This window comes from Eschrichtius robustus, chromosome 10 (genome assembly GCF_028021215.1).
Source record: "Eschrichtius robustus isolate mEscRob2 chromosome 10, mEscRob2.pri, whole genome shotgun sequence".
NCBI classification, from domain to species: domain Eukaryota; kingdom Metazoa; phylum Chordata; class Mammalia; order Artiodactyla; family Eschrichtiidae; genus Eschrichtius; species Eschrichtius robustus.
The window spans coordinates 7,497,638-7,518,376 of NC_090833.1; the positions used below are offsets into that span (position 1 = coordinate 7,497,638).

The 20,739-nt window shown below is 42.6% G+C and overlaps 1 protein-coding gene across 1 annotated transcript in view; it reads right to left on the bottom strand.

Moving 5' to 3' along the window:
* Window positions 1-834: 834 nt before the first annotated feature.
* Window positions 835-20,739, bottom strand: part of GLE1 (GLE1 RNA export mediator) — a 42,822-nt gene continuing 22,917 nt past the window's right edge. Inside the window, exons 7-16 of the mRNA XM_068553004.1 lie at window positions 14,166-14,397; window positions 13,455-13,567; window positions 13,225-13,294; window positions 8,627-8,769; window positions 8,332-8,522; window positions 7,721-7,850; window positions 6,845-6,949; window positions 4,083-4,165; window positions 3,228-3,291; window positions 835-2,016 (exon numbers count right to left, since the gene is read on the bottom strand). Of these exons, the coding sequence (XP_068409105.1) occupies window positions 1,948-2,016; window positions 3,228-3,291; window positions 4,083-4,165; window positions 6,845-6,949; window positions 7,721-7,850; window positions 8,332-8,522; window positions 8,627-8,769; window positions 13,225-13,294; window positions 13,455-13,567; window positions 14,166-14,397 (1,200 nt within the window). The 3' untranslated portion in view covers window positions 835-1,947. The remainder of the gene's footprint in view (window positions 2,017-3,227; window positions 3,292-4,082; window positions 4,166-6,844; window positions 6,950-7,720; window positions 7,851-8,331; window positions 8,523-8,626; window positions 8,770-13,224; window positions 13,295-13,454; window positions 13,568-14,165; window positions 14,398-20,739) is intronic.

Here is a 20,739-nt window from a genome sequence, read left to right on the forward strand (position 1 = left end):
GATGTAGCACATATATACAATGCAATATTACTCAGCCATAAAAAGGAAAAAAGTTGAGTTATTTGTAGTGAGGTGGATGGACCTAGAATCTGTCATACAGAGTGAAGTAAGTCAGAAAGAGAAAAACAAATACTGTATGCTAACACATATATATGGAATTTAAAAAAGTGGAAGTGATGAACCTAGTGGCAGGGCAGGAGTAAAGACGCAGACGTAGAGAACGGACTTGAGGGCACGGGGGCGGTGGGGAAGGGGAAGCTGGGATGAAGTCAGAGAGCAGCACTGACATACATACACTACCAAATGTAAAATGGATGGCTAGTGGGAAGCTACTGCATAGCACAAGGAGATCAACTCGATGCTTTGTGACGACCTAGAGGGATGGGATGGGGAGGGTGGAAGGAAGATGCAAGAGGGAGGAGATATGGGATATATGTATACATATAGCTGATTCACTTTATTGTACAGCAGAAACTAACACAACATTGTAAAGCATTTATATTCCAATAAAGATGTGAAAAAAACTTTCAAAAAAAGTGAATTGAACCCAAGTCTCTAGACTCCTTCCCCAGTGTTCATTCCATTGTGTCCACATCAAAAGACTTTAATTCTTTCCCATCTGCTAGATAAAACAGGGTCAGTTATTGGTACATAATTCCACAAAAGAAATGACAGAAAAAAAGCAGTTTTCCCAAGGTGAAGGTCAAGAAGACAAAAAAGGGAAAAACATACCACTCTATACCTAGACTCGGGCACCACCATGCCCCTTATGATTTACACAGCTCCAGGTACAGGAAGTTGATCATACTGAACCGACTAGATACCAGCAAGGGGTTTTTAAAAATCAAGCTTTATTACTTATCTTTTGGCACCACAGTCAATAGTTCACAGAATGGGTTGCTTTGAGCGACTCAAGATTACCAGGGAATCCTCCACAACAAACACAACCCCACATACAACATTTACTACAGAGGAATAGATCCAAGAGAATGAGTCTTCCATAAAGCAAATCTCAACTCTTACCTGAATAGCCAGACTCTGGATTTTTGTAGTGGCTTTAGTCAGGCAAATCTATCATCATTCATTACTCAGAACATGTGAAAAAATTGTAAGGCAGTTCTCAATTCTTCCCCAACATCTTTATTAAACCCCTGATTCATTGCTTATGGATGCTCAGCTCACGTACAATGTTGCAAGCTCCATCTCAGCCCATCTTAATTCAAATTGACAAACAAAGTTTGGTTCATGCATCCTGAGTCATCCAGGAACCAAATTCCAAAGTAAGAGGACAAACAGTGCTTCCTGGTTCAATATAACATGTGTTAACGGTCCTAATCCCAGACACTAAGCTACCTCTGATGCAATTCGGGACTGACTTAGCCCATGTCTACACCAGGCATTTCTTCTGAATTTATAATTACTTCACAAGGTGACTAAGGCAAAACAAACATAATCCAGTCCTGCATGTGCGGGTTTGGGCCTCATCTATTAACTGCTACTTCAAAGGTGACCTTGAGTCTTTGCTCCTCCTGGGAATTATTCTGAAGGGGGGCAGCATGTGGGGAGGGGCTGGGGTGTGGTGGTGGAGGGAAAGCCACTTCAGCTCAGAGTGAAATGGTCAAGGTATTAACCTACCTTCTGAAAGATACTAGAGACAAAGGAAATCAAGGGTGAGGTCAAGTGCTAAACTCTTCTCATAATTTTGTTTTCAAATTTTTTGCAAAAATGAGAAAGGTCAAGTCTGCTTACTCTGTCATGCGGACCCCTTTAAGGAGTCATCACATCTACTAAAGGACCTCTTAGATTTGTGACCCATGAAAATCTGCTCTCCTAGTCACAAGGTACAAATACACAAAACACACATTGACATGACTTCTCCCAAATACAGCTGTCTTCAGTTGCTTTATTATTGTCCCTCTGCAACAAAATGGTGATGGTGGAGTAACATCAGGAACGCCAGAAGGAGGAAGTCAGAAAGCCCTTGGGGAGAGGAATCTCCTTGCGCTGCAAACATTTCTGGTCAGGGAAAGACAAAGAAAACAGAATGATTCTCTGATAACACTGCTTCCAACACTTAAAAGTTTGGAAGAAACTTTGAGGGACAGCAAGTGGAAGTAAGTCCTATGGATGTAGTACATATGTAGCCAGTGGAATATTACTCAGCCATAAAAAAACCCAAAATAATGCCATTTGCAGCGATGTGGATGGACCTAGAGATTGTCATACTGAGTGAAGTAAGTCAGAGAAAGACAAATATCATATAATATCGCTTATATGTGGAATCTAAAATAATAGTACAAATGAACTTCTTTACAAACCAGAAATAGAGTCACAGATGTAGAAAACAAACGTATGGTTACGGGGGGAGGGATAAATTGGGTGATTGGGACTGACATATACACACTACTCTATATAAAATAGATAACTAATAAGAACCTACTGTATAGCACAGGAAACTCTACTCAATACTCTGCAATGACGTATATGGGAAAAGAATCTAAAAGAGAGTGGATATATGTTTATGTATAACTGATTCACTGTGCTATACAGCAGAAACTAACACAACATTGTAAATCAACTACACTCCAATAAAAATTAATTGAAAAAAAAAAAAAAGGTTGTCTATAAGACTTCTCCTTCTGCATGAATTGCAGCGGAGGACAAATGCCAGGGTATTGTTAATGTCTGTCCCACTCTCATCTCCCACAGCCTGGCCTCACCTTTCACTACTGCAATTTCCCCAACTGGGCTACTGGAAACTGGAAGTCAGTTGGCTGTCTTGGCAGACGTACCACAGAGTCCTCAATGATCCGTCAAAATTCACCTCTTAAAGTTTTTTGGCACTTGGAAAAAGGAGAGGAGTCTGGCTCAAACTGCAGTCTGTTCTCGTGGAGAAAAGTGACCACACCTACCTGTCCCCTAGACCTGAGACTGAGAAAAGAACCTTGACCAACATGCAAAAAGTGTATCAGTGAGATAAGATTCATTACATATATTTCATTCGTCTCTTAGGAGAGCTTTTCCCCACGGGCAGTATGGACAATGACACGTAGGAAGACGATGAAATGGCAGCCCTTAAGGTGAAGAGGGGTTGATGGACAAAAAAGTAGGGTTCGGAAAAATCAAGAGGAAGAGACCACAGTCAGAGTCTGGATGTGCAAGACACGTCGGACACAGGTGCACTGGAGGCCAACAGTCTGGGATGTGCTGGTCTAAGGGCATCTTACCTCCAAGAACTGCTTGAGGCGTATGAAGGAACCCATCTGTCCTGAGCTGGTGATGGCTTCAATCCTACAGGGAGAGAAAGAAGACAGGTGAGTCACACCTATGACTCACACTTATCTTTTGGAGGAGTTAAGAGACCTGCTGATCTGGAGGAAGGGGCAGATCAAACGACTCACAGACATGTCTTCTAAACTGGATGCTGTCGATCTACTAAATGGTCTCAACATTTTTTTCTTTTCTTTTCTTTTTTCTTTTTTCATGCCCCCTGCAGTGGAAGCACAGAGTCTTAACCACTGGACCGCCAGGGAAGTCCCTCAACACTTTTTTCAAGTAAGTGGATGAAGGAGAAGAGAGCACTGTTCCTTTCCAAGGTCTTTGTGACCAGGTGGGATGGGCGCTGCTAATGCCTTTCCCCACTTTGAAAGGCCACTGAGTTGAGAGGAATGAGAAGCGTCCTTGAAGGTGAATGCCACGACAGAGTCAAGCAAACTGGCTGACCAATCAGTTGCACCAACTAATTTACTGAGGGGGTTTGCCTCCTTGGTTTCATTCATGACTGCATGTAATCACCATCCCAGATTATCTGGGGGAGTTTAGAAAAGAAGAGAGTTTAAAAAATGTCAGGTATCTGAATCCAAGATCTTCCTAATTTGTTTTTTTTATTTAGTCAACAATATTTAAGAGAGACTTCAGAAGCGTTTATTCAAATAACAAAGAGGAGAAGGATGGGAGCAGATGTTACACGTAACACAGGTGCTTAACTGAGTCAGAAACAGCATGTAACAGCAGCCACGGTATCTGACGTCATAAGTTTTCACCTACCAAATCCCCTGGTGTCTACTCAACAAGTCTAATACCTGGGGAAGTAGTCCTCTTTGATGAGAAGTATCATCTTCCAGAACTGGAGCTGGTACTGCTTCATGAGGGCATTCCCACACACCTAGAGGGGAAGGTGGGCACCGTCAGAGCAGAGAATGAAAATTCACACTCATATGAGAGATCCATAAAGGACAATCAGACCTTTGCCTTTTGTTCCTATCAAGAATTTCAACCACAATGCCACTTAGCCAGCTAAGGAAGGGAATTAAAATCCAGCTTTCTTCTGAAGCATTTCTCATATATGGTGATACCTCCATTTAACCAGACTGCCAGGTAGCCAGGTGTTTCAGAAAACGTGAATCAAACTTAACTTACTATTGATTCTATGGAACAGGATAGAAAGCCCAGAGATAAATCCACGTACCTATGGTCAACTCATCTATGACAAAGGAGGCAAGGATATACAATGGAGAAAAGACAGTCTCTTCAATAAGTGGTGCTGGGAAAACTGGACAGCTACATGTAAAAGAATGAAATTAGAACACTCCCTAACACCATACACAAAAATAAACTCAAAATGGATTCTAGGCCTAAATGTAAGACTGGACACTATAAAACTCTTAAAGGAAAACATAGGAAGAACACTCTTTGACATAAATCAGAGCAAGATCTTTTTTGATCCACCTCCTAGAGTAATGGAAATAAAAACAAAAATAAACAAATGGGACCTAATGAAACTTAAAAGCTTTTGCAAAGCAAAGGAAACTACAAACAAGATGAAAAGACAACCCTCAGAATGGGAGAAAATATTTGCAAACGAATCAATGGACAAAGGATTAATCTCCCAAATATATAAACAGCTCATGCAGCTCAATACTAAAAAAACAAACAACCCAATCCAAAAATGGGCAGAAGACCTAAATAGACATTTCTCCAAAGAAGACATACAGATGGCCAAGAAGCACACGAAAGGATGCTCAACATCACTAATCATTAGAGAAATGCAAATCAAAACTACAATGAGGTATCACCTCACACCAGTTAGAATGGGCATCATCAGAAAATCTACAAACAACAAATGCTGGAGAGGGTGTGGAGAAAAGGGAACCCTCCTGCACTGTTGGTGGGAATGTAAATTGATACAGCCACTATGGAGAACAGTATGAAGGTTCCTTAAAAAACTAAAAACAGAATTACCATATGATCCAGCAATCCCACTACTGGGCATATACCCAGAGAAAACCATAATTCAAAAAGACACATGCACCCTAGTGTTCATTGCAGCACTATTTACGATAGCCGGGTCATGGAAGCAACCTAAATGCCCATCGACAGATGAATGGATAAAGAAGATGTGGCAAATATATACAATGGAATATTACTCAGCCATAAAAAGGAACGAAATTGGGTCATTTGTAGAGACGTGGATGGATCTAGAGACTGTCATACAGAGTGAAGTAAGTCAGAAAGAGAAAAACAAATATCGTATATTAAAGCATATATGTGGAACCTAGAAAAACGGCACAGGTGAACCTGTCTGCAGGGCAGAAATAGAGACACAGATGTAGAGAACAAACATATGGACACCAGGGGGGGCAAGTGGCTGGGGGTGGTGGTGGTGGGCTGAATTGGGAGATTGGGATTGACATATATACACTAATATGCATAAAATGGATAACTAATAAGAACCTGCTGTATAAAAAATAAATAAAATAAAATTCAAAAAAAACCCAACCAAACAAAAAAAAAACTTAACTTACTATTGATTCTAAAGGTATGACATACTTCCCATATTGTGACTTCAGGAGCTTTAAGGTGACTAGAAACTGTTGGCGTTATAGGCCAAATGGTCCCAGATTTGTTATGGCATGTGCCCCAAGCCTTTATTCTTTAAGAACTGTCTCCCTTCCACAGAAACCCTTACCCTTTCCCTATAGTGGGGGTCCCTAATAGGCAGTTAGGACTATATGGAGCCTTCTAGATGAGACTGGTGCCTGACCCACGCTGGTTAATCATATTTTCTCTCCTGGGAATTAGCAATCACAATGGTGGGACATTAGTCCCATTACACTGGGTGACCACACTGAGGCTGAGGGATATAGCCCAGGATGGCATCTTCTCCACTATGCACAGAAAACTTCAGAAAGTTGGCTTATAGAACAAGAAGGAGGCAACCTGCAGGAAGAGCAGACATGAAAGACCACGTGGTCCCAGAGGGAGGCTGCCTTGGTACCTGGTGACATTCCAGTTCCTGGTTCCAGGCCCTGATGAGATTCAACTGCACATCTTACCCTTGATTCTGGAGTGAGTCACTTCTATATCCCTAAAACAAATTCCTTTTCACTTGTACTGGGATGTACAGTTTTCTGTTCTTTAGAACGAGAAGACAACCACACAGAGAAGGAAGAAAAATCAAAAGCTAGGTTTGTCTTGGGGATCAGGAAAAAATTTATGACACTGGACCCTAATGCTGTTCACCATTAGTCTCTATTTCTTTTTTTTTTTTAGCTCCTAAAATCCTTGTAATTTCCTAAGTGATAAAGGTAAAAAGAGTATCTTTTGTTGTATATATATTTATGTATTTTTAAAATTTTTTGGCTATGCGGCATGTGGGGTCTTCGTTCCCTGACCAGGGATTGAACCTGCGCCTTCGCAGCGAAAGCGCAGAGTCCTAACCACTGGACCGCCAGGAAATTCCCATTAGTCTCTATCTCTATATTCCTTTCCCAGTCACGTCACACAGTGGCCCAAGGCTGCTTCAACCACTGGCTCTCTCTCGTGTGATAACTGTATTACGTACCTCCAGGAAATCAAAGAGGAGGGTGGCTGTCACATCTGACAGGGGCTCCATGTTTAAGATCTGTGCCAACCAGCGCCAGCCATGATTTAAGCCATGAGGGTGAATCTGGGAGGAGAGAGGCTTGGTCACGGTTTAATCTCATTTTAGGCAGAGATCTAAATTTCCACCGTTATCATCCAGCCATTACCAATAGGACATGAACCCCCAGATCATCTAACCTAAGCACATGCCACAGGGCAGAAACAACACAAGCCAAACAAATTCTGTTTTTAAATACTGCATATACTGGTACCCACACATTCTTCACAGCATCCCTTCAACACAGGGCTGTCAGCTTCAGTTTCAGGGATTCCACAGTTACGCTCACAGACATTTTATTTATTATTCTTGGTATCTTTAGCACAGAACCTGGGACATAGCAGATGCACAATAAAAACTTCTTGGATTCAATCAACCTATATTCCTTTCTCTTTAGGTTTCCAAGTCCATCAACTTCTGCAACCCTCTAATCTCCATTCCTCGAAAAAAGAACTGGGCTGGGAGGTCATAGCCCTGGCCCCCAGCCGTGGCTCTGTCATTGACAAGTGTGTATCACTACAGCTTGCTAAGCCTCCGTCTGTCCATCTGTGAAGTAAGGTATGTGACCTAGATGGCCTCTAAGGCACCAATTAGTCTCTGAACAAATGACTCTGATGATCCAAACGTTTCCTAATAATCAACATCAGCTTCTCTGAAGAGTACCTACGAAGCAGCAACAGTCTTTCACTTATGTGACTGGACTGCCTCTCTGAAAGGTCAATACTTCCTGCAGGTAAGATACACTAATGCGGACTCTGGTCCAACCTCTCATTATCGATACTAAGCCGCTTCTACTACCTCTTGTCGGTTTCCACACGGCCACCGGAGCTGGATGATGGCAGCGTAGAGACGGATCATCCCAGACATGCGTTTTAGAAAGTTGTCTTGCTGTTCTACTCTGGAATCCGTCACTTGGTAGCCAAGCATCCTATGTGGGAAGAAAACATTCAAGGTGACAAGGCCAAAGTGAGGGTGACCAATTACTTTTTATGGTTAAAAGTAACAATATATTGTTATTACATTTAGCATTATTATTAATACATTTTTACATGCTACTCACATCTATTATCAAATCTGTGCATCATATAAACCCTGAAAAGTAAATTCCCAGGAGGTAACAGATACCATTACCCCCATCTACAAATCATGAAAATAATGTTTAAAGAGATTAAATGATTTCCCCATTTTTGCAAATCTATTAAAAGACAAAGCAGGGATAAAATTCTAAGACCCCTGGATTCTAAATCCAGTATTCTAAAGCCATCCAGTTTGCACGAAAGACACTGTATTCTCTGATAGAATGTTCAAGGTACATAAGAGATGTTCTGAGGAGAGGAAACAAATCCCAGTTCTATTTCTATTTCATTCATCACTCCAGGGATAGTGAGTAAGGAGAAAAACAACTTCACCTCTGATAATCTTCCAAAGCCATTCCCTCTTTGAAAGCTGGATAGAAAGGAACAGAGTAAGGACACTTCTTGTGCAGATGAGCAAGGATGAGGTCCCCCACTCTGGGGTGGAGCTCCCAGATCCCGGATGCCACGACTGCGATGGGGAATGCTGCTTCATGATGGGAGGCCACTTCCTCCTCCCCTTGTTTCTGGGAGCACAGAGAGGGGGTGATTTTAAGTTAATACTCAAGAAAGGTTTAAAGGTTGTACACCAGCCTCTTCTTCCCATACCTTTGGCAACAAGGTTCCTCACCACAAATTTCTCTGCCAGTTTGTACTGGACAAAGTCCAGGCCCTGTGGGTTAAGTGTGACGGACACAGAGCGCCCACCAGACTGAACGGGTTTTCCAGAGAGTAAGCTGTGGATCTTGTCAAAGATCTCCTTCAGCTTTGAGCCTGGGTATGAAAGACAAAGTTAGTGAAAAGATACAACTGCAGTCAATCTATTTTTTTCATCACTGCAGTAACAAATCCTCTATACAAACCCAGCTGTGCAGCCCTACAGAAAGTCAGAGCCTAAAGCCAAAATACAGATGCGGAAAAATGTATGACAATCAAATCCATGCTGTGGGGGATGAGAAAGTACATAAAGCGTGGTACTATTTCGAAGGAATTCCTTATTTGCAGAGTGAACTAACTCTGAAACTGACACAGCCGAGAGATGAACAGTAGTATAGAAATAGGCGTTGAATTGTTACAGATGCCACGGGTGTGGCGGATGTCCCTAGAGAAGTCATTTGCAACTCTAGGGAAAACCTTCTAAAGGATCTTCCCCAACTCACAGTGATTTCCCCCTTCTCTTGGACCTGCCTTCCTCCATCCTCAGCAACACAGAAGCTACATTTGTATTACAGATCCTGTGCGCCCCATCTTCCACACTGGCTAGTTAGATTAGGACTAGTCACGCTGAGCTGATCAGCCAGCTGACAGAGTCAATTCCTTGAAGTGGCCGCTCCTGTGACACATACACATGTAAGCAGTGGGGTTGCCCCTGCTATGTGGACCAAAGAACAGCAGTCTACAAAATTAGAATGGAGGTGGACAGAGGGAAGCCAAGAGGAGAGAGAAAAGGGTCCTAAAATTTCTGGCTCCTGAGATCCAGCTCTATTCCTGCCATAGGTTCTGTGAAACTGCTTTTTAAAAATTAATTAATTAATTTAGGCTGCTCCAGGTCGTAGTTGCTGCACGTGGGATCTTCCTTGTAGCATGCAGGATCTTTTTTTTTAGTTACGGCGTGCAGACTTCTTAGTTTCGGCATGCAGACTCTTAGCTGCGGCATGCATGCGGGATCTAGTTCCCCAACCAGGGATCGAACCCAGTCCCCCAGCATTGGCAGCACAGTGTCTTACCCACTGGACCACCAGGGAAGTCCCGAAACTGCTTTATCTTTAGAACAAACCCCCCCACCCCACCCACTTTTTCTTTCCTTTCTTTTTACTTTTCTTCTTTTTTTTTTGCTTAAACAGAAATCTCAAGGCTAATAATCCCAGAAAAACAGAAACAGAGACTGTAACCTTACTGAGATATTAAAATGTGTACATTTCCATACAAATTTACTCAGTTCACCTTCCTGCTAAGTCACACCCTACTATTCCTTGACTGACGGTTTCAAAGGGTTCCACTGGCCAAATCCCCAGCCGGCCCCTCTCCCCGTGGCTCTCCAGTTAGGAAAATCAGGTCCCAACCCTATGCCTGATATGGCCTCCCACATCCCATATGCCACACCGGCACCATATCCTTCTTTAAATTCTGCTCCGAATCTAACTACTCATGGACACCCACCTTTAAAGAGGCAGCAATTAGGTCACCTCTCTCTCAGTCATTCAACATTTACTGGGCACTAACTCTAGAAAATGTTTGTGTCTGACTGGGCTGTAAGCTCTTAAAGGGCTTACAATAATGATGAAGACAAAGGGACATAGTTATGGAATAGGCAGGAAAATGAAGAATGGCAAAACTAGAGTCTAATCAGATATAGAGAATGAACTAGAGGAAGCAGTCAGGGGGATGACTCGCAGGTTTCAACGAAGGTGACCGAGTAGATAAGGTGCTATTGATTACTTAGAGCGAACAGGAGAAAAGGCAGGCAAGAGGAAAATGATGAGTTCACATCGGAACGTTCTAAACCTGACAAAGCTGAGGGACATCTAGGCAGAGCTGCCCCTCGGGTAGCTGGAGAGAGGGAACCTGAAGCTCAAAGGAAAGAAATGACCCAGAGACCGATCTGGGTGTCGTGTGCGCAGAGGTCAAGTCTGACGCCATGGGGGGTCTTTAGGATGAGAAGAACTTTGGGGTGGAAGCACATCCCTGAGGACACACTTACCACTGATGTGGGGGCAGGAGACTGAGGAACCCACAAAGGAGAAACAGAGGGAGGAGGAGAAGCTGGAAATTAATGCTGCTGCAGAAGCCAGAGGAGTAGAGGTGGTGGAGGGAATAATCAATGGTACCAAAAGGCAACATGGGGACTTCCCTGGTAGTGCAGTGGTTGAGAAACTGCCTGCCAATGCAGGGGACACAGGTTCAAGCCCTGGTCCGGGAAGATCCCACATGCTGCGGAGCAACTAAGCCCGTGAGCCACAACTACTGAGCCCATGAGCCACAACTATTGAAGCCCGCGTGCCAAGAGCCCATGCTCCGCAACAAGAGAAGCCACCACAATGAGAAGCCCATGCACCGCAAACAAGAATAGCTTGCTGCAACTAGAGAAAGCCTGTACACAGCAACGAAGACCCAATGCAGCCAAAAGTAAATAAATTAACCAAAAGGCAACAAGAAAATTAGAAAATACTGAGAAGACACAGAATCAAAAGAAACAGATTTTAGAATGTGAGTGACAGGCATGTTTAAAGGGAATGGAGCCTGTAAAAGGGAGTAATTTTGCAGAAAACAGGAGAGATCTCTCTTGAAGGAGATGGGAGGGGATGAGAATAAGGCTCCCGAGCCTCGTTCAAGGCTCAGGCAGAAGGGTAAGTGTGGGCCGGAAGGGTACCGCATCTTTTGAAGCAGGAGACGAAGAGGTAAATACAGCTGTGTATCGGTGCAAGAGGGCGCATCTGAGGATCTCACACCTGGCGTCTCAGATTTTCCTGATGAAGGAGGAGGCGGGGCTGCCTGCGGTCAACTGAGGGGTAAAGACTTGAGGATGAGCCTGAGGAGAGCAGCGAAGGTGTGGAACGGCTGTTCAGTCAACCTCGCCCCCGTTGCCTTGGCTATCAAAGGAAATGGCACTTTCAATTCTACAAAGAGATACGTTTTTACTTATTTAGACCTTGCCCTGTTCCAGAAGGAATTCCAGGCAGCCACGTGATATGGAAGTTCTGTCATGTAGCCTCGCAAGGGCAGGAACTGCAACTGCTTATGCTTTCTGGGCACAAGTTACTCAAGGGAACTGGGACCCAGGCTAAGTCAGAGCAGCTTGCCTGCTGCACGTGCTCCCCAGCCCCTGGGTAGCATAGTCTGTACTGTGGAGGCTTCCACATCTGAGCTCTGTGAAAATGAACCTCTGTTTCTAAAGAAGAGGAAAAAGGGGTCTTTCCCCTGTCTGGTTCTTCCTCTCTAAATCTCAGTCTCTGGAGAGAAAAGGAAAGCGTTCTCAAGTGTTAACAAGCAGGCTTCGAGTCTGGAAAAGCTAATGTTGTAGAACAAAAAGCGAAGAATACAAGTCACATCCTAGGTTCCCTTAGGGGTGCTTTCTGCAATAACTTCTAACTTTAGGTAAGAGCCTTCCTAAACAATTCACTTTTTTTTCTTTTTGGCTGCCTTGGGTCTTCATTGCTGTGCGCGGGCTTTCTTTAGTTGCAGCGAGTGGGGGCTACCCTTCGTTGCGGTGCGCGGGCTTCTCATTGCGGTGGCTTCTCTTGTTGCGGAGCACGGGCTCTAGGCATGTGGGCTTCAGTAGTTGCAGCAAGTGGGCTCAGCAGTTGTGGCACACAGGCTTAGTTACTCTGCAGCATGTGGGATCTTCCTGGACCAGGGATTGAACCTGTGTCCCCTTCATTGGCAGGCGGATTCTTTTTTTTTTTTAATTAATTAATTAATTTGTTTGTTTCTATATTTGGCTGTGTTGGGTCTTCGTTGCTGCACGTGGGCTTTCTCTAGTTGCAGCAAGCGGGGGCTACTTTGCGTTGCGGTGCACGGGCTTCTCATTGCGGTGTCTTCTCTTGTTGCGGAGCACGGGCTATAGGCATGCAGGCTTCAGTAGTTGTGGCACGTGCACTCAGTAGTTGTGGCTTGCAGGCTCTTGAGCGCAGGCTCAGTAGTTGTGGAGCACGGGCTTAGCTGCTCCGCGGCATGTGGGATCTTCCCTGGCCAGGGGTCGAACCCATGTCCCCTGCATTGGCAGGCAGATTCTTAACCACTGTGCCACCAGGGAAGCCCCCAATAATTTACTATTAATATATAGCTTATTTTTTTAAAATGTGTCAACAAACATAATGATTACCTTCTACATGTTGAGAGAAAACAAAAGGAGAGTAAGCTATATGCATATAGCTTATATACCTAATCCAACGGTCAACATTTGTTGAAACACATTCTATTTATAGGAACCTTACAGATAAGTGGATTTGGAATCTCAAAAAATACTTGTACAATGAAGTGAAGGGCCGTGTTCTTTTTTTTTTTTTTTTAAATATTTATTTATTCATTTATTTGGTTGCACCAGGTCTTAGTTGTGGCAAGCGGGCTCCTTAGTTGCAGCTCCTGGGCTCCTTAGTTGTGGCATGCATGTGGAATCTAGTTCCCTGACCAGGGACCGAACCCAGGCCCACTGCACTGGGAGTGCAGAGTCCTATCCACTGCACCACCAGGGAAGTCCCAAGGGCCGTGTTCTTAATCCCTCTGACCAACCTGCAATGGTGGAGATTTGGCTCACTGGAATGGTGGCAGCCTTCTGGAGGTCCATCTTGATCTTTTTGGCCTGCCAGAAGAGAGCAGTGAGAAGGCAGACCGTGTTCTGAAGAGCTGAGTAGATGCCCTTACGGTTAGGGAATGTGACACGCTAGCTACATTCCTCTGGGACACAAGGCTGTGGGTGGCACCATGCGGCCCAGAGAATTCCCAACTCCCACCCCTCCTACCTGACTGTCTTTGCTGTTGCTCAGTCCCTCAAAGGCCAACACACACTGAAGGGAGGCCTCCTGCAGCTGCTGGTACCACTGCATTGTACTGTCTTGCACCTTCACCTGGAGGTCTGAGGGATGAAAGAAAGGATTTCATAATAGGAGAATTTATTAAACATTTAATATGAGCCAGGTACTGTTCTAATCACCTTATATATGCATTAACTGCTTTCACTGTCATAATAATCCTATGAGGTAGATTCTATTATTATCTTCATGTTACAGATAAGGAAAACAGTCATGGAAAGGTTACGTAACTTGCCAAAGTCACATTGTCAGGAAGTACAAAAACTAGATTCCCACTGATCTGGCTCCAAAGGCAGCATTCTGAACCACTATGCTATATCGATGCTCTTATGTATTCAGTAAACATATATTCTATACATACTTATTTAAAATACTCAGTAGCAGCAATACTTGGAATAATACATCTACTAGAATTATACAGAATTTCAAGTCCTCAGGGCAAATGTTGGAATCTGACGTCAGGCTCCACATCAACGAAAACTAAATATAATTCACTGAAAGTACTGAATTTTACATTATGTAAAAGTTCTGGTAAATTGTCCTGTAGCTTAAATATAATATTCAAAACACGTTCTTGTTTCTTTTCCCGTTCTGAAACTTTTACACATCAAGTTGAAGGACCATTTCCACACCAAGACCCACCTTCATTCAGTTTCCCTCCTGGGCCCTGCCTGGAAGCTGGGGGCTCTTTGCAGACCTCCGGCCCCTGCCGCACCTGTGACTCCTGCCGCTTTACGCGGGCCTCCTCTTCATCCTGCCTCCTCCTGTCCTCACAGGCCCTGGCGATTTCCTGCTGCAAGTCCACAAGGAGGTCCCGCATTTCCTGCAGCGCTCTCTCAGCCACAGCTTGCTCCTCTGCTGTGGGAAAGCCGTTCTGTCACAGTGACAGAGGCAGAGTTTAGTGGTTATTTCCTAGGTACCTGAGGTGCTGAATCATACCTCACACAAGTCCACAAATTTCTAAACTGGAATTGTGCCAGTGGAGTACCCACATTCAACACGTTGATACCTACTGCTTTCTGTTCTCTTAAAGGTAATACCGATTTACCATCACATCCACAGGATCGACGGAGAGATTTTTCAATGCTCTCACCAACACTGGCTGGAATTACTTTTTTTTTTTTAAAAGATGGTAGCCAATTCTTTTTTTATTTTATTTAATTATTTATTTTTTGGCTGCGTTGGGTCTTCGTTGCTGCGCGCGGGCTTTCTCTAGTTGTGGTGAGCGGGGGCTACTCTTCCTTGCGGTGCGCGGGCTTCTCACTGCAGTGGCTTCTCTTGTTGTGGAGCACGGGCTCTAGGCGCGCAGGCTTCAGTAGGTGTGGCACGTGGGCTCAGTAGTTGTGGCTCCCGGGCTCTAGAGTGCAGGCTCAGTACTTGTGGCGCACGGGCTTAGTTGTTCCACGGCATGTGGGATCTTCCCAGACCAGGGCTCGAACCCGTGTCCCCTGCATTGGCAGGCGGATTCTTAACCACTGCACCACCAGGGAAGTCCCTGAATTCTTACATTAAACCAACTTGTCCCAGATAGTAAAACAACAGCAACAAAAAAATTCTACAGGATATTCATGATAAGTTTTGTCTTTTAGGTATTAAAATGTATTATAAAGCTATATCAATTAAATTAGAATGATCCTGATATAAGAATAAAAACACATCATCAAGGAAACAGAAAAAAATACTGAATAGATACATGTATATGTATAACTGAATCACTTTGCTGTACACCTGAAGCTAACACAACATTGTTAATCAACTCTACTCCAATATAAAATAAAAAATTAAAAAAAACAAGAATACTGAGAAAGAGCTCCTAGGATACTATTTAGTGTGATAAGAGATATTTACAAATCAGGAGGGAAAGTGGTAGCAACATAGTATGAATATTTTACAGCATAAAGATCTTTATCTCCCACCAATCATCAAATAAATTCCAGGCGGATTAAGTGAGGGGAAAAAACCCAAAGCATTCTTACATCAAAAATGTCATAAGGGCTTCCCTGGGGGCGCAGTGGTTAAGAATCCACCTGTCAACGCAGGGGACACGGGTTCAAGCCCTGGTGTGGGAAGATCCCACATGCCGTGGAGCAACTAAGTCCGTGCACCACAACTACTGAAGCCCGTGCGCCTAGAGTCTGTGCTCTGCAACAACAGAAGCCACCACAATGAGAAGCCCACACACTGCAACAAAGAGTAGCCCCTGCTTGCTGCAACTAGAGAAAGACTGCGTGCAGCAACCAAGACCCAACGCAGCCAAAAATAAATAAAAATAAAAAATAAATTTATAAAAAAAAAGATAAAGACCTTAAAAAAAAATGTCATAAACCATGGTTGCAACAGAACAGAGTGCTATGCAGTTACAGACAGAAATGAAGAAAACTACATGTTTCAAAGCAGTGATCTCCAAGATAAATTGTTAAGTGCAAAAAAGCAGGGTCCAGAACAGTGTATATAGCAAGTTATCTTTTATCTGGGAAGGGATATATATATATATATATATATACACACACACACACACACACACACACACCTCATACATATATATATATATATATATATATATATATTTATATATATATTTATGCTTTTTTTTTTTTTTGGCTTGTGGGATCTTAGTTCGCCAACCAGGGATTGAACCCGTGCCCCCTGTTATGGAAGCGTGGAGTCCCAACCACTAGACCACCAGGGAATTCCCTGTATTTGTTTTTTCAATAAATTTATTTATTTTCAGCTGCGTTGGGTCTTCGTTGCTGCGCGCGGGCTTTCTCTAGTTGCGGCGAGCGGGGGCTACTCTTCGTTGCAGTGCGCGGGCTTCTCACTGCGGTGGCTTCTCTTGTTGCGGAGCAAGGGCTCTAGGCGCATGGGCTTCAGTAGTTGTGGCACGTTGTCTCAGCAGTTGTGGCACATGGGCTCTAGAGTGCAGGCTCAGTAGTTGTGGCGCATGGGCTTAGTTGCTCTGTGGCATGTGGGATCTTCCCGGACCAGGGCTCCAACCCACGTCCCTTGCATTGGCAGGCGGATTTTTAACCACTGCGCCACAGGGAAGCCCCTTGCTTTTGTTTTTAAGGAACAGATACAACACCCGTATGCTAACAGAAACATCCACTGGCAGACAGGACAAGAACAGCGTGGAAGCAAATGAGAAGGAAGCCAGACTTCTCCAAATATACCTTGTTTTGTAGTTCTGACTCTGGAATCACGTGAATGTTTTAAATAAGTATAAAATAAAATGAAATCCAGTTGGAAAAAACTCTTACAAAAGCAAAAATGAAACAAATGAACCCAACTGTTTATCAAGTTGGTAGCTTAACAATAAGGAGAATTATTTCAAGTGAAATGAAACAGTAATTTAATCATACATCCCTTAGCGGTATATAGCTGTAGGCAAAAAGAACTGCAAATCTTTTTTTTTTTTTTTTTAAGATTTTTTTGATGTGGACTATTTTCACAGTCTTTATTACAAAGCCTTTGTTACAATATTGCTTCTGTTATTTATGTTTTGGTTTTTTGGCCGCAAGGCATGTGGGATCTTAGCTCCCTGACCAGGGGTCGAATCTGCATCCCCTGCACTGGAAGGGGGAGTCTTAACCACTGGATCGCCAGGGAAGCCCAAGAACTGCAAATCTTTTTTTTTTTTTTTTTTTAATATTTATTTATTTATTTGGCTGCTCCTGGTCTTAGTTGCGGCATGCGGGATCTTTAGCTGTGGCATGTGGGATCTAGTTCCCTGACCAGGGATCGAACCAGGGCCCCCTGCATTGGGAGCACAGAGCCTTAGTCACTGGACCACCAGGGAAGTCCCAAGAACTGCATATCTTAAACTGTTATCAGCAATCATATTGTTAGTATTGGTATTATTATTTTGAAATTACATGTTATGAAATTACACATATATATTACATATATACACACCTATATTTTACTATAGACAGTAGGGTAAGGTAAGTAAGTAATGTTCATTAATTTAGAAACTGAGATTTTCAATATGGGATAAAAATGATACATGCATAAAAGTAAAGAAGTTAAATAAATGCTGTAACCCTATACTCAAATGGAAAAGATCAGCATTAATTAATGATGCATTTTCACCTAAAAAAAAAACAACACAACACATTTCCTAGTTTAATCCATTGAAAAGGCCTAAAAACAATGACAAATCCTAGTAACTAATCTGTGTTTTCTAATACCTTTACCCATTAACAAGTAATAAGGCTTTGTGAAGAAATGCCCGATTCTAGCTCTGGAGAAGAAAATGTTCAAGATGAGGTAGAAACAGCTTGCCTGCTTTCTGCTGCAACAAGTACTACTGGGGCCATGTCCAAAGGACAGAGGAGCCAATGTGAAGGTGTTCCCACTGGACAATTTGAACAACAATGAATCTATAATAGACTGAAACATATTACACATCAAGCATATAAAATTTGTATGTTCTTAATGATAGTTAAAGAAAAAAGAACCTCAAGTCACTGTGGGGGAATACTAGAAAAGCAACTCAACACTCTGAAAATGGATAAAGGGAAAGAATCAATCATTTATCCTTCCTTCCCTATAGAGACTACACTTGAAGATAAATAGTTTACGGGGAAATTTTCTTCTTTGTAGTAGATTTCTAGCTAATAAATGTAGAAAAATGATAGCATTAGAAAAACTCAAAATTTACCACCCCTATTGAAATAATAGATATAAGTAATGATCAGCAATGGCTACTAAATCATTAGCTAAAGGCTCAGAGGAATCTTTAAAATGGAAGATAAGCCTGACGATATCTGAAGCCACTGGTTGATCTTAACATCACATATGGAAAGACCATCAGATACTCTACGCCTCCCAGTGTGATGCAGTAACAAATACACACTCCCAACTATGAAGTACTGTTGCAGGGGGAAAAAATTCAAACCTAAATCTGATCAAGCCTCTAGACTGCACTGTGCAGTAAGGTAGCCACATGAGGCTCTTTACATTTAAGTTAATTAAAAACTTTTTAAAAATTAAAATTCAGTTCTTCAGTCACACTAGTCACATTTCAAGTGCTCAATAACCACATGTTGCTATTGGCTGCCGTATTGAATAGCACAGATATGGAAGATTTCCATCATCACGGAATATTCTCTTAGCACTGCCCTAGAGAAAGTTACCAATTCACAGGAAATACAGGGAATAAAAGAACATATTAGGGACTTCCCTGGTGGTGCAGTGGTTAAGAATCTGCCTGCCAATGCAGGGGACACAGGTTCAAGTTCTGGTGTGGGAAGATCCCATATGCCATAGAGCAACAAAGCCCGTGCGCCACAACTTCTGAGCCTGCGCTCTAGAGCCCACGAGCCACAACTACTGAGCCTGTGTGCGTAGAGCCTGTGCTCTGCAACAAGAGAAGCCACTGCAGTGAGAAGCCTGCTCGCCACAACTAGAGAAAGCCCACGTGCGCAGCAACGAAGACCCAATGCAGCCAAAAATAAATTTATAAAATACATCCAAGGTGAGAAGCAAGACGAACTACAATCCTGCAGCCTGTGGAACAAAAACCACATTCACAGTAAGACAGACAAGATGAAAAGGCAGAGGGCTATGTACCAGATGAAGGAACAAGATAAAACCCCAGAAAAACAACTAAATGAAGTGGAGATAGGCGACCTTCCAGAAAAAGAATTCAGAATAATGATAGTAAAGATGATCCAGGACCTCAGAAAAAGAATGGAGGCAAAGATTGAGAAGATGCAAGAAATGTTTAACAAAGACCTAGAAGAATTAAAGAACAAACAAACAGAGATGAACAATACAATAACTGACATGAAAACTACACTAGAAGGAATCAATAGCAGAATAACTGAGGCAGAAGAACGGATAAGTGACCTGGAAGACAGAATGGTGGAATTCACTGCTGCAGAACAGAATAAAGAAAAAAGAATGAAAAGAAATGAAGACAGCCTAAGAGACCTCTGGGACAACATTAAACGCAACAACATTCGCATTATAGGGGTCCCAGAAGGAGAAGAGAGAGAGAAAGGACCCGAGAAAATATTTGAAGAGATTATAGTCGAAAACTTCCCTAACATGGGAAAGGAAATAGCCACCCAAGTCCAGGAAGCGCAGAGAGTCCCATACAGGATAAACCCAAGGAGAAAGACACCGAGACACATAGTAATCAAATTGGCAAAAATTAAAGACAAAGAAAAATTATTGAAAGCAGCAAGGAAGAAATGACAAATAACATACAAGGGAACTCCCATAAGGTTAACAGCTGATTTCTCAGCAGAAACTCTACAAGCCAGAAGGGAGTGGCATGATATACTTAAAGTGATGAAAGGGAAGAACCTACAACCAAGATTACTCTACCCGGCAAGGATCTCATTCAGATTCGATGGAGAAATCAAAAGCTTTACAGACAAGCAAAAGCTAAGAGAATTCAGCACCACCAAACCAGCTCTACAACAAATGCTAAAGGAAGTTCTCTAAGTGGGAAACACAAGAGAAGAAAAGGACCTACAAAAACAAACCCAAAACAATTAAGAAAATGGTCATAGGAACATACATATCGATAATTACCTTAAACGTGAATGGATTAAATGCTCCAACCAAAAGACACAGGCTTGCTGAATGGATTCAAAAACAAGACGCATATATATATGCTGTCTACAAGAGACCCACTTCAGACCTAGGGACACATACAGACTGAAAGTGAGGGGATGGAAAAAGATATTCCATGCCAATGGAAATCAAAAGAAAGCTGGAGTAGCTATACTCATATCAGATAAAATAGACTTTAAAATAAAGAATGTTACAAGAGACAAGGAAGGACTCTACATAATGATCCAGGGATCAATCCAAGAAGAAGATGTAACAATTATAAATATATATGCACCCAACATAGGAGCACCTCAATACATAAGGCAACTGCTAACAGCTATAAAAGAGGAAATCGACAGTAACACAATCATAGTGGGGGACTTTAACACCTCACTTACACCAATGGACAGATCATCCAAAATGAAAATAAATAAGGAAACAGAAGCTTTAAATGACACAATAGACCAGATAGATTTAATTGATATTTATAGGACATTCCATCCAAAAACAGCAGATTACACTTTCTTCTCAAGTGCGCACAGAACATTCTCCAGGATAGATCACATCTTGGGTCACAAATCAAGCCTCAGTAAATTTAAGAAAATTGAAATCACATCAAGCATCATTTCTGACCACAACGCTATGAGATTAG